The 14,484-nt window shown below is 45.4% G+C and overlaps 1 protein-coding gene across 10 annotated transcripts in view; it reads right to left on the bottom strand.

Moving 5' to 3' along the window:
* The window catches only part of SRPK2 (SRSF protein kinase 2), a 227,473-nt gene extending 213,609 nt beyond the window's left edge, over positions 1-13,864 (bottom strand). For 6 of the 10 annotated variants that reach the window (XM_067745984.1, XM_067745988.1, XM_067745982.1 and 3 more), the window contains exons 1-2: positions 13,724-13,864; positions 13,043-13,097 (exon numbers count right to left, since the gene is read on the bottom strand). In XM_067745984.1, the coding sequence (XP_067602085.1) occupies positions 13,043-13,097; positions 13,724-13,753 (85 nt within the window). In that variant the 5' untranslated portion in view covers positions 13,754-13,864. Of the gene's footprint in view, positions 1-11,181; positions 11,241-13,042; positions 13,098-13,183; positions 13,359-13,723 lie in introns of those variants that run through there. The other 4 variants (XM_067745989.1, XM_067745987.1, XM_067745992.1 and 1 more) reach the window with 4 other exon arrangements.
* Between the last annotated feature and the right edge of the window lie 620 nt (positions 13,865-14,484).

Below are 14,484 nucleotides of genomic sequence, written 5' to 3'. Positions count from 1 at the left end.
CTCCTACCATACATGCACATGATAAAACAGTCCAGGCCCTTGTGACATATTAAAAGTAGTCTCGGGCTTCCCTGGTGGCACAGTGGTTGAGAACCTGCCTGCTAATGCAGGGGACATGGGTTTGAGCCCTGGTCTGGGAAGATTCCCACATGCCGTGGAGCAACTAGGCCTGTGAGCCACAACTACTGAGCCTGCGCGTCTGGAGCCTGTGCTCCGCAACAAGAGAGGCCGCGACAGTGAGAGGCCCGCGCACCGTGATGAAGAGTGGCCCCTGCTTGCCACAACTAGAGAAAGCCCTCGCACAGAAACGAAGACCCAACACAGCCAAAAATTAATTAATTAATTAATTAATTAAAGAAAAAAGTAACAAATGTTCAAGTACAATTGGTGTCTTAAAAAGAAAAAGCAGTCTCCATTCAGAGAAAGAGAATATATTTTCTTTCTTTTCTTTTTTTTAAATTTATTTTTATTTTTGGCTGCATTGGGTCTTCGTTGCTGTGTGGGCTTTCACTAGTTGCAGTGAGCGGGGGCTTCTCACTGCGGTGGCTTCTCTTGTTGCAGAGCATGGGCTCCAGGTATGCGGGCTTCAGTAGTTGTGGCACGTAGGCTCAGCAGTTGTGGCTCACAGGCTTAGCTGCTCTGAGGCATGGGGGATCTTCCCAGACCAGGGATCGAACCCACGTCCCCTGCACTGGCAGGCAGATTCTTAACCACTGCGCCACCAGGGAAGTCCCAAGAGAATATATTTTCGCCTGTCTTTTTCTGACAGTAAAGGGAGGAATTTAAAAATAAAAATTTAAAAGTAAGGTTCTTGGCTTCCCTGGTGGCACAGTGGTTAAGAATCTGCCTGCCAATGCAGAGGACACGGGTTCGAGCCCTGGTCCGGGAAGATCCCACATGCCGCGAAGCAACTAAGCCCGTGCGCCGCAACTACTGAGCCCGCAAGCCACAACTAGTGAAGCCCACATGCCTAGGGCCCGTGCTCCGCAACAAGAGAAGTCACTGCAATGAGAAGCCCATGCACCACAATGAGTAGTCGTCCCCGCTCGCAACGACTAGAGAAAGCTCATGTGCAGCAACAAAGACCCAACGCAGCCAAAAATAAAATAAATGAAATAAATAAAATTATTTTTTAAATTAAATAAATAAAATAAAAATAAGGTTCTTGGGAATTTCCTGGCGGTCCAGTGATTAGGATTCCGTGCTTCCACTGCAGGGGGCCGAGTGGCAAGGTCAAAAAATTAAAATTAAAAATTAAAAACAAATGAACAAAAAAACCCCACAACTCAAGAATGACCTTTGGCTCCCACTGAATTGCCTTCTTCCCACTTTCTGGACAAATCCTGAGTTTCCCTACTGACTTCTCTCAACCAATCCCAGTCAGGCAGTCCCCCAACCTAAGAGACGGTTGATAAAACAAAAAGTGCCTCAAGTGCTTTGAAACCCCACACATTCATGCGTAATCTGCTTTAACAAATCTGTAAAGTCATGTATTTTCTGCCTCTAGGAAGGTATGAAACAAAGGAACTTTGGATCACAAAATGTTCATCACCTTCTGTGGTGATAAAACTTCCAGATGACCCCACAGTTGAAACACTGCCATAGCATTTAAGAAACTAATAAACAAAAACAAAACAAAAAAAGGTTCTTGCAATAATCTCTTTAGGGGCTAAAAACTTTACCTTCTGTTTAGTCCCAGAATGGCTTGCTTTCTGCAGACTAAATGGTAGTTTCAAAAGCCAGTGAATCAGAATCCAGGACTCTAAACCAGCACTGTAAACTGGCTCAGGAACTAAAAGATAATTGACTGTAATCAAGTAACTGCTTCTTCAGTCACCCTCACTGCTCCTTCACTGAAACTTCTCCACTGAGAGAGAAAAAGAGAAATAAAGGCCTGAAGAATTTTAAGCTCTGTTCCAAGAAGCTGCCTTGGGAAGCACTACAGTGGATGAGGGAAAGACCAGGTGGTTAGGACCAAGCCCTCACCTGCCAATTCTCCCAGAATAGAGCCACTTTTTCCTCTTTACATATAATAGAGTTCTATGTAAAATTTTATTTAAAAAGCATTCTGCAGGAATTCCCTGGTGGTCCAGTGATTAGGCCTCTGTGCTTTCACTGCCAAGGGCCCAGGTTCAATCCCTGGTGGGGGTGGGAATAAAAGCATTTTGCTACTACAAAGCAAGAGTGAAAAACACTTGTTCAGGTGCTCTCTAAAGTCCTGGCTACTTCACTGCATTCTCAGATTCACAGCCTTATGCAATAAATTTCAGGTGTGAAAGACACAGTCAATTTTATATCAGTGCTGCAATTAATGTTCAGTTACATCCCATTTTAGGATAAAACACATCACGCATGCACCCCCCACCAAAAAAAACTTTCAACGGGATATTCTAAAAATAAAAATAATCAATAGGATAAGATTCCCTGTGTAAGTGGTGGCAACAGCTGACTGACAGCAGAAACAATAGCAGCAAGCTGTGTTCCGTGGATGTCAGAAGCAACGACAGCACCTGCCAACCAATGCAAGCAGCCAGGCACAGGAGTCCCAAGAGCCAGGCAGTGCTTTTCAGTGCACTGTCTGTCTTATCTCTTCCACATCTCAAACTTCTGTTTCCTGGGGTTACAGAGGTATCCCTGGGCTGCAGTCTGTCTTTACTCCTTCTCCCACCCTGCCTAGTTCACACAATCATCTCGGGGCACATCTACTACACTGAGGTACCACAGGGGACGTGACACCCACACACCACGCTCAGCTAAGGTGAGTAACAGTCTTGTGTGTCACAACCAAATTTAAAGCCATCAATAATCTCATCCACATGTTCCCTTTTGTCCCTATCCTTTTAGGCTCCACATTCTAAGACCCTAACTAGAGAATTCTAATGCCTAAAAATACTTACATTAAGAATATGTCCAAGAATTAGCTGAAATAAATGCACTCTGGAATTGATAGGCCAATTATTAATTTTAAACTTATCAGCAAAGCAGTTTGACTATAAAGATATTCAATGTGGAAGTGAATTCAAACACCAGGAACAAAACATTACATTTTGTAGGATTTATCCAGTAAGGCTAAGAACTCAGCATAAAGTATCATATATGCTCAAGTATAAACCATGGTCTTTTCCCAAAAATTATCCCGCAAAAAAGAAGTAGTTCCCCTAGATTCTAGTCCTTATAAAGCCTTTATAATGATAGACTGCTCTCTCAAGTACCTTATTTTTAACATAATAAGGCAAAAAAAAAATCTTCAAAAGGAAATGAACAATCAGGATTACAGTAATGCTAGGCTTGATGGCAGAGGGTAATAGAATGACCATTCCTAGAGGACCCTGACTCGGAGGAGTCTTGGTGAGACCTAGAAGAGAGGGGAGGAGGGATGAAACACTCTTCACTGACTGACGATTGATTAGGGAACTGTCCGAAATCACTTTAATCAATACTAATTTAGGAGACATCAACCCAATAAAATTAATTTTAAAAGAGGCAAATAGGGCTTCCCTGGTGGCGCAGTGGTTGAGAGTCCGCCTGCCGATGCAGGGGACAAGGGTTCGTGCCCTGGTCCGGGAAGATCCCACATGCCACGGAGTGGCTGGGCCCATGAGCCATGGTTGCTGAGCCTGCGCGTCCGGAGCCAGTGCTCCGCAACGGGAGAGGCCACAACAGTAAGAGGCCCGCGTACCGCAAAAAAAAAAAGAGGCAAATAATTTCAACACATTTTTGGAATTATTCCTCCTCATTAATGCTGTACACAGCCTTTTAAAAAGCAAGTCAAGGGCTTCCCTGGTGGCGCAGTGGTTGAGAATCCGTCTGTCAATGCAGGGGACATGGATTCGAGCCCTGGTCCGGGAAGATCCCACATGCCGCGGAGCAACTAAGCCCCTGTGCCACAACTACTGAAGCCTGCGCTCTATAGCCCGTGAGCCACAACTACTGAAGCGGGCGTGCCTGGAGCCCGTGCTCCACAACGAGAAGCCACCGCAATGAGAAGCCCGCGCACCGCAACGAAGAGTGGCCCCCCTCGCCGCAACTAGAGAAAGCCCGCGTGCAGCAACGAAGACCCCATGCAGCCAAAAATAAATAAATAAATTTATAAAAAAAGAAACTAAATATCATAACTAAACATTTGACTACTCCATCTATATCTCTAAAATTTATACTTTCAAGTTGTATAGAATTTTAAACTTTTCATTGGGGAGTTAGGGGACTTACAACCAAGGCTATCTTATATTCGGGTACATAAAGTATCTGATAATACAAACTCAATGTGAAATGTTCCCCTGGAGACATACACAACGGAATAGAGCACGCCCGCCAAAACAAAGGAAAGAAAGAAAAAAGACCTGCTAATAGCCAGCCACACAAATCACTCTAAGGCCACCAGCCTAGATTAGACCGTACCACCTTTAACCTTGGCTGACAGCGCTCCTGGAATCAAGGCAGGGTACAAGCTTAAAAACCTGGCAACTGCAGGTAATAACTTTTCTTTCTTTGAAAACAGAACACAAGATTTGGTGGTAAAAATCTGGGGACCTGTTAGACCTTTGATACAAACAGAGCAAGACAAAAATCTCTTTAATTCTTAGTCATCAACACAAAAAATACTTTATCTACCTGGACCAGATGATGAGACAAAGATAGGTAATTTCTTTACAAACTGTCAAGTTTAAAAAAAGAAAGAGGGAGGGAGGGAAGAAATACTAACCCCTGAAATATAAAGGCCATCAATGATGAACTAAATTTAAAACTCTAATGAACTCTTCTCAAATCTTATTCTCCTTAAACTTCCCTATCCCATATATTGCTATTTACCCTCTTTAAGCTGATCTTTAGCTTCCCTTCTCTTATTCTGTCCAATGGCACTCTCCAAGTTTCAGGCTCCAGCCCTCTTCTCTCCTCCCCCTTCTCTTCAGTAAGCTGATCTTGCCGTCCTAATTGTCCTCAAAGGTGTATTCTAATCCCAGCCTCCCACCTCCAAACCAACTCTCCTTATCCTCCTTTAGGATATCTGTCACTTCAAATACAGTGTGCCTAAAACAAAATCTCTATCCCATCTCCAACCAACTTCTCCCAACTTTCTTAGTCTTCATTAAGTGTAACATTTTCAGTAAAACTGCCATTGTTTTTATTGCTTTCCTGTTCATGTCCCATAATTAGTTAGTTCTAGCCCTCCTGACTCTTCTTTAAAAGAACTTTTCAAAATTGGAAGTCTTAAACAGGTTCACTGTCTTTGACTCAATATTTCCATTTCTAAGATTCCACATAATCTGAGAAAATCTGAAATGCAGACAAAGATATTCGCTGAAGTATTATAATGCCTGAAACAGTCAACATGTTTCCAGCAATAAAGAAATATTTAAACAAATTAAAAAGTTAAGTAAATTAGAATATTACTCAGTCACTAATAATTGGTTATGAGAAAAAAATTTTTAACTTCTTTTTAAAAAATATTTATTTATTTGCCGCACCACACGGCATGTGGGATCTTACCTCCCGGACCAGGGATCGAACCCAAGACCCCTGCATTGGAAGCCCAAAATCTTAACCACTGGACCACTAGGGAAGTCCCGGTTATGAGAAAATTTTAAGGACATTAAAAATGTTAATGACAAAATGTTAAATAAGGAAAGCAGCATACAAAATCATACATGAGATGATTAAGTAACAAAAAACACAGGGATGAAAAAAAGACTAGAAGGAAAAATAACAAAATATTAATAATGTCCCATTTGTATCATGCTGGATGGTGACAATGTGAGTCATTTTTGTTTTCTTCTTCTTTTTTTTTTTTTGGCCTGGCCACAAGGGATCTTAGTTCCCCAACCAGGGATTGAACCCAGGGCCCAGGTACTGAAAACACCAAGTCATACCCACTGGACCACCAGGAAATCCGTTTGTTTTCTTCTTTACATATTTCTATAGTTTCCAGATATGGTACATAATATTTTAAAAATCAGGAAAAAAGGGGACTTCCCTGGTGGTGCAGTGGTTGAGACTCTGCGCTTCCAATGCAGGGGGCCTGGGTTTGATCCCTAGTCAGGGAACTAGATCCCACATGCTGCAACTAAGAGTTCACATGCCACAAGTGAGGAGCACGCTGGCTGCAACTAAGGAGCTGGCAACCCATAAGTAAGGAGCCGGCCTGCTGCAACTAAGACCCAGCGCAAATAAATAAATAAATCTACATTAAAAAAATAAATAAAATCAGAAAAAAGGTAATTTTTTAAATGTGTTTCCAATTCAAGACTTGTCAGGTCTCCCTAAATTAATCCTCAAAGTATATATTATTTTAAACTAAATAGCAAAAATAAACTGGAGAAGGAACTCAGAAATATAATCTTAATGTATGTAAGAAATGCCCAAAAAATTCTGAAAACAAGAGTGACAAGGTGGGGGGGGGGGAAAAAGAGTGACAAGGTGTATATAGGAGATGTGGGAGAGCCCTTGCCCTACCAAAACCTAAAACGTACTCAGAACTACAGTAAATAAAAAAATAGGGAACTAAAGCAGAAACAGAGTAATCAACACCTCAATACTCATACATGGAGAGATGCAATAGCGTTGAGGTGACCAGCCAAATCATTTAGAAAAAAATAAGACAGCAATAACCACAGCCTAATAACCACAGCCAACCTTTACTGCACACTTACCACGGGTCCAAAACCTTGGGGCCAGATGTCACTGCATTTCAGTTTCTTGGGTTTTCCAAAGACAGTATGATATTGGTGCCTATTTCATGTACTATGTAAGACTGCAGCAAGGTCTAGGAGCATGTTTTTAAAACATGCAGCCTACAGCCTTCCTGTTCTCAGAGGAAGAAGAGATCCCCCTTCCGTACAATACAAACCTGTGCTCTGATCACATCCCCTCCTGTCAACTCAGGGCGTTTGCTCCAAATTCCCCTTCTTGTCAGTATTTTCAACCTCTCCCTTTCTACTAGCTCCTTGCCATTCGCTTACATTTGAGAGGGAAAAAAACACTCCTCAGGAACCACTCCCTTGCTACCTTTTCTCCTTTACACAAAGAAAGCTTATTCAATTAGTAACCTTTTAAAAAGAAAAAACAAAAAGACTACAGTGTCATCCCATTCACTCATAGGGCTGCAGGCTCCCTGTGGCCAAAAGCACTGTGCTGAGACTACTCCAGGTGTGGGCTCTAATGATTTCCTAACTGCCAAAGTCAAAGGCCACCATCAGGGTTCATCTCACTTGAATTATTTTGCAGACTGTGCTCTTCCCTTCTTGAAATGCCCTTGGTTTCTGTGATTCAACTTTCTCCTGATTCTCCTATCCCTCTGGCTCTTCCTTTACCCTACCTATGGCTTTCTTCTCTTCACATTCAACACCTTCAGCCAGCTGCCACCAACACTATACCCAACAACTCCCATTTGCATTTCTAACCAGAGCTCTTCCCAGCGCTCTAGCGGTTAACACTCACCAATGTCTCTAACTGGAAGTGAATCACACACCTGTAACTGCCTAACAAAAGCCATCATTAGCTTTTCCCAAAGCTGCTGTGCATTCTTTACCTTGAGGAATGGCAACACCATCCACAAATTTAGCTAATTCAGAAACCTGGGATTCATCCTAGACCCCTCCCACTCTCCTCCCACATTAAATTGGACACCAAATGCAGTGAATTCTACCCCCTTAATACCCATCAGTCACCTGAAGCTGGATCTCTTTCCTCTAAGCCATTCTCTACACAGCAGATAGAGTAACCTTTCTAAACATCTCAATCTGTACCCACAGCAATGAGCCCCACTCAATGCTCACCACATCCTGCACCCCAGCCACACTTCCCTGCTTGACATTCCGAGAACACAATCATGCCACTTACACCTCCACATGTTTACGCCAACTGCAGCGCTGCTTTTGCTTGGAAGGCCCTCACCCTGCCACCTATTTACTTGGGAAATTATTATTGGCTCTTCAAGATCCAGTTTAACACAACTCTGTGAATCTACTAAAACCTATTGAACTGTACACTTTAAGTAGATGAACTGTATGGTATGTAAATTATATCTCAACAAAACTCATAATTTTCTGTGAGAAAAAAGACTTACCATCCGATTTTTTAAAAATAGGCAAAAGACAAAACAGGTACTTCACAAAATAAAAAATTTCAAATGACCAATAGACATACGAAAAGATCTTCGAAACCATCACTCAGGCAAATGCAAATTAAAACCACAGGAAGGTATCAGTACATATCCAGAAGAGCTAAAATTAAAAAGAATGACATGATCAAGTATTACAAAGATGCGGAACAATCGAAACTTCATACACTGCAGGTGGGAGTGTAAAGCAGTTCAATCAAAACTATTTCATAATATAACTGGGAAAAAAATCTCTGCAATTACTACTAAGACTAAGCATACACCTCTTCTATAACCTAGCAATCCCACTGCTAGAGTATATGCCCAAGAGAAATAAGTGCTAATGTCCACAAAAGGACATGTACAAGAATGCTAACAGGGGGCTTCCCTGGTGGCGCAGTGGTTGAGAGTCCGCCTGCCGATGCAGGGGACACGAGTTCGTGCCCCGGTCCGGGAAGATCTCACATGCCGCGGAGTGGCTGCACCCGTGAGCCATGGCCGCTGAGTCTGCGCGTCCGGAGCCTGTGCTCCACAACAGGAGAGACCACAGCAGTGAGAGGCCCACGTACCGCAAAAGCAAAACAAACAAACAAACAAACAAAAACAAAAAAAAAGAATGCTAACAGGGACTTCCCCGGTGGTGCAGTGGTTAAGAATCCACCTGCCAAGGCAGGGGACACGGGTTAGAGCCCTGGTCCCAGAAGATCCCACACGCCGCGGAGAAACAAAGCCCGTGCGCCACAACTACTGAAGCCCACGCGCCTAGAGCCCGCGAGCCACAACCACTGAAGCCCGCGCACCTAGAGCTCGTGCTTCGCAACAACAGAAGCCACCGCACCACAACGAAGTGTAGCTTCCGCTAGCCGCAACTAGAAAAAGCCCGCGCACAGCAACAAAGACCCAATGCAGCCAAAAATAAAGTAAAATAAATTTTAAAAAAGTTTTTTTTAAAAAAAAGGTGTTAAAAAAGTAATTTATAACCAAAAAGTGTAAAGAACCCAAATGTCCATCAATGAATGGATAACTACAACACAGTAATATCAACACAATGAAATGTTACTTGCAATATAAAGGAATGAAGTACCAATACATACTACAACATGGATGAACCTTGAAAGCATTATGCTAAGAGAAAGAAACCAGACAGAAGATCATATGCTGTATGATTCCATTTATATGAAACATCCAGAATAGATAAGTTTATAGAAAGAGAAAATAAATTAATGAATGCTGGGGTCAAGGGAGAATGGGGAATGACAAACAAGTACAGTGTTTTTTTGGGGGGGTGATGAAAATATTCTGGAATTAGATAACAGTTGCACAACTTTGTGAATATACTAAAAAAACAGCAAGTTACACACTTTAAAAACTAAATTCTTAAAAAACCAATTTTACAGTATGTGAATTATGTTTCAAGAAAAAAGTTACATGTGAGGGAAAAAATCAATAAAAACCAAAAAAATTCTTTAAAACATTTTATACATATGCACAGGCCCCAAAGCAAAAATCCATCCCAAGCCATGTGATTTAGCTAATTCTTAAGAATTAGGTCTTCCCTGCTAGTTCTTCCCTGCTGCCTGTTACAAAGCAGCACAATTAATAATTAGCAAACTAAACTCACTGGAACAATCTGACAAGCTAACAATCTCAGTTCAGAAATCATAATCTTATTTCTGACAACTACAAATTCTAGTGTTCTAAAAAAGCTGCCTATAGGAACTGGCGCAATTCACAAAAGCTCACAGAATTGAACTGAATTAAAATGAATGAAGTGCCACTTGCACATACAAGCATATGACAAAAGTAGATCATATTACATCAAGCCAGGCCCATGTAGTCACATAATGCAAGTCTGCCAGTCGTTATATTAATATAGTTTAAAATTAGATTTATTACTCTCTTTCCTCCTCTGGAGAATTAATCAAAAAGCAAAAACACTGGGCATCAGGAGACCTGAATTCTGGTCCAAACTAAGCTAGTTGTGTGACCTTACCCTCTATTAGAGCTGTCTGTAAAATGAGGAATACCTCCGAGGCTACGAGTCTCCTGAAGTCCCTCTACCATCACCTCTCCCCCGTGCTACTCTGTGCACCCAGAGTCAAGTCATCATGGTTTCCCCACGTACTATGGAAGGCCAGCTCTCGGTTTCTACTTCTCCCCACCCGCTATAATCCATTCTCTACATTGACAGCCAGTACTCTTTTCAAAACAGGAATCAGATCCTGCCACTCCCATCCATATGCCTCCCAGGTGCCTACAAGGCCAGGCCCTACCCATTCTGACTCCTCCCCCCTCACCATCCTCTTGGGTAGCACTCTAGCCACTCTGACCTTTGGGTTCCCCCAACATTCCTAGCCCATTCCTCCCCAGGGCCTTTGCCACACTCCCATCTCCTCCGCCTTATTCTAACTTCCGTTCAAATGTCACCTCCTCAGAGAACTGAGTGTGGATTCTGGTCCCAGCCTGCTTAGATTCAACTTAATAGCTGGACATGTTACTCACTCATGCTGTACCCCAATTTCATCTGTAAAGTGGTAATAACAGTGCCTACCTCACAGAATTATCAAAAGGGATAAACGCATGTAAAGCAAGCAGCAAATAGACTGGCACGGTTTTCAAATGTCATCTATCACTATACTTAAGGCACCCCATCTTCATTTTCTCCCTCTCCCTGAGCACTGTCTGGAACTGCCTTCTTTGTCATTCGCTTTAGGGTTCCAAGACCCCCATAGAATGTAAGCTTCGTGAGGCGCTTGCCTTGCCTTGTTCAAAGCTCTACCACCATTTCCCAGGAAAGGCATGCACACACTTGTTGAATATATGAATAAATCAATCACATCAAGGATTCCTTTAAAATAATACTGGCTTGATTCAAAGAATTAAGTAAAAAACTGCCTCAAACAGTTATGTAATGGGGCTGGTCTCCTCCTGGTCCTTGCAGACTGACCAGTTCATTGTCACTGGCTGAGGCGTTTCTGTCAAATCTAGTCACATAACTACAACAGACAACGAAAAAAGCTAATAGATTAACCTGTGAGAGTAGAAGTTGAATATCGTGGATATATGCTAATTCTCTGTAAACATACCACATAAATCCAAACTGCAGCACACCAAAAAAGGCTCTGGCCATTAGGAAAGTCATACCCTGAAATATGAAAATATGAAACAGTGACTTTAACTAAAACTGTTTTTCTACATGTACATATATATATAAAAAACATACAGTTATATATATCCACCTACACACACACACACACACACACACAGAGCCATCCCCAAAACTAGGGGGATGCTTTTTTCAACTCCTTTTAACTTTTCTTAACAAAATGGGCTATGTGGGAATAAATGTTTTGAACTGAAAGTTGTGACCCAACTCAGGAGCCTAAACATTACAGTTCTCCTTACTTATGGACTAAATTTCCATCATTCACCAAAGGAAATCCCAAATATAAGGTTCTGATTACTAGTATTAATTTTTAAAGCATCTAAAACTAACAAATATCCATTGAGATTTAACATCTTAAGACTCCAACATCTAATTTTTACCCACCAGGTCAAGCCCTTAATAAATATTTTTCCCTCGTTCTAGTAGTTTTTTTTTAATTGTTTTTTTAAGAAAGGCTTTATTATGTCGGTATCTACATTTTGTGAAATCCTTAACATAGTTTCAAGTTATATTCCGGTTTGAATGAACACAAATCCTGTCATGATACATCACATTAGTAATGACTTAGGCAGTTTTCATAGACGCCACCAACGGTTATGAAATTCGCCAGGCTGAGACCAAAGCGAATAAGGGAAAAAGCCTAGGAATGCTGCAGGCTAGTCCCCCAAAGAAAACAAACCAACCAAAAATGCTTCGTGATTTTATTTAAAGATGATCACGGACGATCCCCATAATACCAAATATATACCACAGAGTTACTTCTTTCTCAAATGGAAGAGTGAAGCCACAAATCTAGGAGGAGGAGTAATCTACGCTGGTAGATTCTTCAAAATTAGGAAAGAAAGGGAAAGGAGACGCGGCGGCGCTCTGCGGTCTCGGAGCCGCTCTCCAGGAAAGGCTTCCCGGGCGCCGGCCGCTCCCACTCCGGTCCGCGGCCAGGCTGGAGGTGGCTGGCGGCTGGCATGTTTGAAATATCACCACCCTATTCATCGCCTCCCGGCACAATGAGGCGCTGGGCAGCCGCGCCGAGGACCGCCCGCGCACACGCCCACCCGCCCCGCGCAGCCCGAGACCCGGGCGCAGCCGCGTCGCAGCGAAGTCACGCTCGGCCCGGGCAGAAAGTTTCGGAAAAAAAATCAAGCGCCGAAACGCACAGGTTTCAGAGCTGAACTCGTGCCAGGAACACGCCCGAGGCAAACCACTTGACAACCAGCTCCGGTTTTCAGCAGAAAGGCCGAGAGGCGGGGGCCGGAGAGGAAGAGGAGGCAACACACACACACATACACACTCTCTCTCTCTCTCTCTCTCTCTTTCTCTCTCTCACACACACTCGGCTCCTCTTCCTCTAGGGCCCCGGCGCCCAGGTGGGAGCGATACCGCAGCCTCACGCCCGCACGCGGCGCCGGGGCCCGGGCAGCGGGCGCCAGCTCCTCTCCCAGGAAGGCCCGGGACCCCCGGGCCACCTCGGCGCGCAGGAGAGGGTGCGCACGCCCGGCGCTTCCTTCCCCGTTCGCCCCCAACGACCGCGGAGACTGGGGGCCCCAGGGGCCCGGGGTCAGGGGATGCTCGGCGGGCCGGCCGCGGGCTCGCGCGTGCCCCTCCCCCCGCCCCTCCCCCCGGGCCGCCCGCGGGGCGCGCAGGAGGCGAGAGCCGGCGTCCCGGGGGATCAGCTCGCCCGCCCGCCCGCCCCGGGAATCCGGGCAACTTTCCCCTGCGCGGTCTCGGGCTAACCCCGACCGGGCGGAGGCTGGGGTCCGGGGGCTAGCGCGGCGTGGACTCACTTTTTCGGATGTTTCTCTCTTTTCGGCCTCCGCTTTCGGGCCTGAATGGCCAGCACTGAGGAAAGAAGACACACATTAACGGTCGGGCAGGCCGGCGCGGGGCCGCGTGGCGGGGAGAAGGGGACGCCGCGGGCCACTCACCTTTCCGGGAGCTCATCCCGACGCGGGGGAAGTGGGGCGGGGGGCTTCGCGGCGGCGGCGGCGGCGGCGGCGGCAGCGGCAGCGGCAGTGGCAGCAGCTGCACCGGCAGCAGCGTCGCGGGAGCCGAGCCGAGCCGAGCCGAGCCGCAGCCTCCACTCACTCCGCCGGCCGGGAAGAGGCGGGAACCGCGCCTGCGCCGCCGCCGCAGCCGCCGCTCCCGCGGGGGGCCCAGCAAAACCCGCCCCCGGCCGGCCCCGCCCCCGCCTCGCCCCGCCCGCCAACCCGCAACCCCCCCGCCCGGTGGGGTCGAGACCCCCGTGCCGGCCCCGCCCGCGCGCCCGCACCCACCCGCCTAGCCCACCTGTGCGGAAGTGACCCCCCCCACGACCACTGCCACTCCCTCCCATGCCTCCTCCACCCCAGTCCGCAGCCCGGGCCTCCGCCTCCTGCGCCCCTGCGGCTGGCCCAGGCCTCCCGTCCCTCCTGGGCACGCGGCCTGCGCGACCCTCCCTCTCCAACCACAGCCTCTCTCCTACCCACCCCGGCGGGTCGCGCCGCCCGCTTCTCCATGCGCCCTTCCTTGGCCGAAACCTCCGCGGGTCTCACACCACCTCTCCTCACGCGGCCTCTTCTCCCCCTTTGCTCCTCTACATCCTTGCATCCCCATGAGCGCCGCTTCCTCCTCTCTGGCGGGTGTGGAAAGGGCACAGGACCAAGAGCTGGGAAACCTGGGTCTTTCACTAGCTGTGTGACCTTGGAAAAGTCATCTTATCTCTCACCTTTATCTACCCCACAGGATTGCTTGAGTGTAATGAAGGAAAAGATGCAAATAGCACAGATAGTAGGATTAAGCTTTTGCACATGAATTAAGGTCCAGTTCAATAAATTCCATGTGTCTAACAATTCAGCACAACAACCCACCAAGGAGTTATTTCTTACAAAGAGGAAACTGAGTCCTGAAGAGGTTAAACAGTTTACCCAGCAATGATTCAAATTTAGGCCTACCTGACTCTAATCAAGTTGATTGGGGGATAAAATAACTGCAGTGATCCGTTGTTTATTTAAATAATTATAATAGTTTTGAAAAATATTCATCCTGACCATTTACCCTCTCAACTATATTCTTAACTGATCAGAGTAGCTAACCTTACTATAAAGATCCTAAACCCACTAGAACAGCGCTGCTTGAACTTGAAGAGCTTTTTACTTTCTCGATTTTTTTATTTTCAAACATATCAAACGTACAGAAAAGTTATGAGAAAAATACAGTGGACACCCATATTACCCCATATTCACCAATT

This window comes from Pseudorca crassidens, chromosome 8 (assembly GCF_039906515.1).
Source record: "Pseudorca crassidens isolate mPseCra1 chromosome 8, mPseCra1.hap1, whole genome shotgun sequence".
NCBI lineage: Eukaryota > Metazoa > Chordata > Mammalia > Artiodactyla > Delphinidae > Pseudorca > Pseudorca crassidens.
This window is presented reverse-complemented; position numbering and strand designations above follow the sequence as displayed.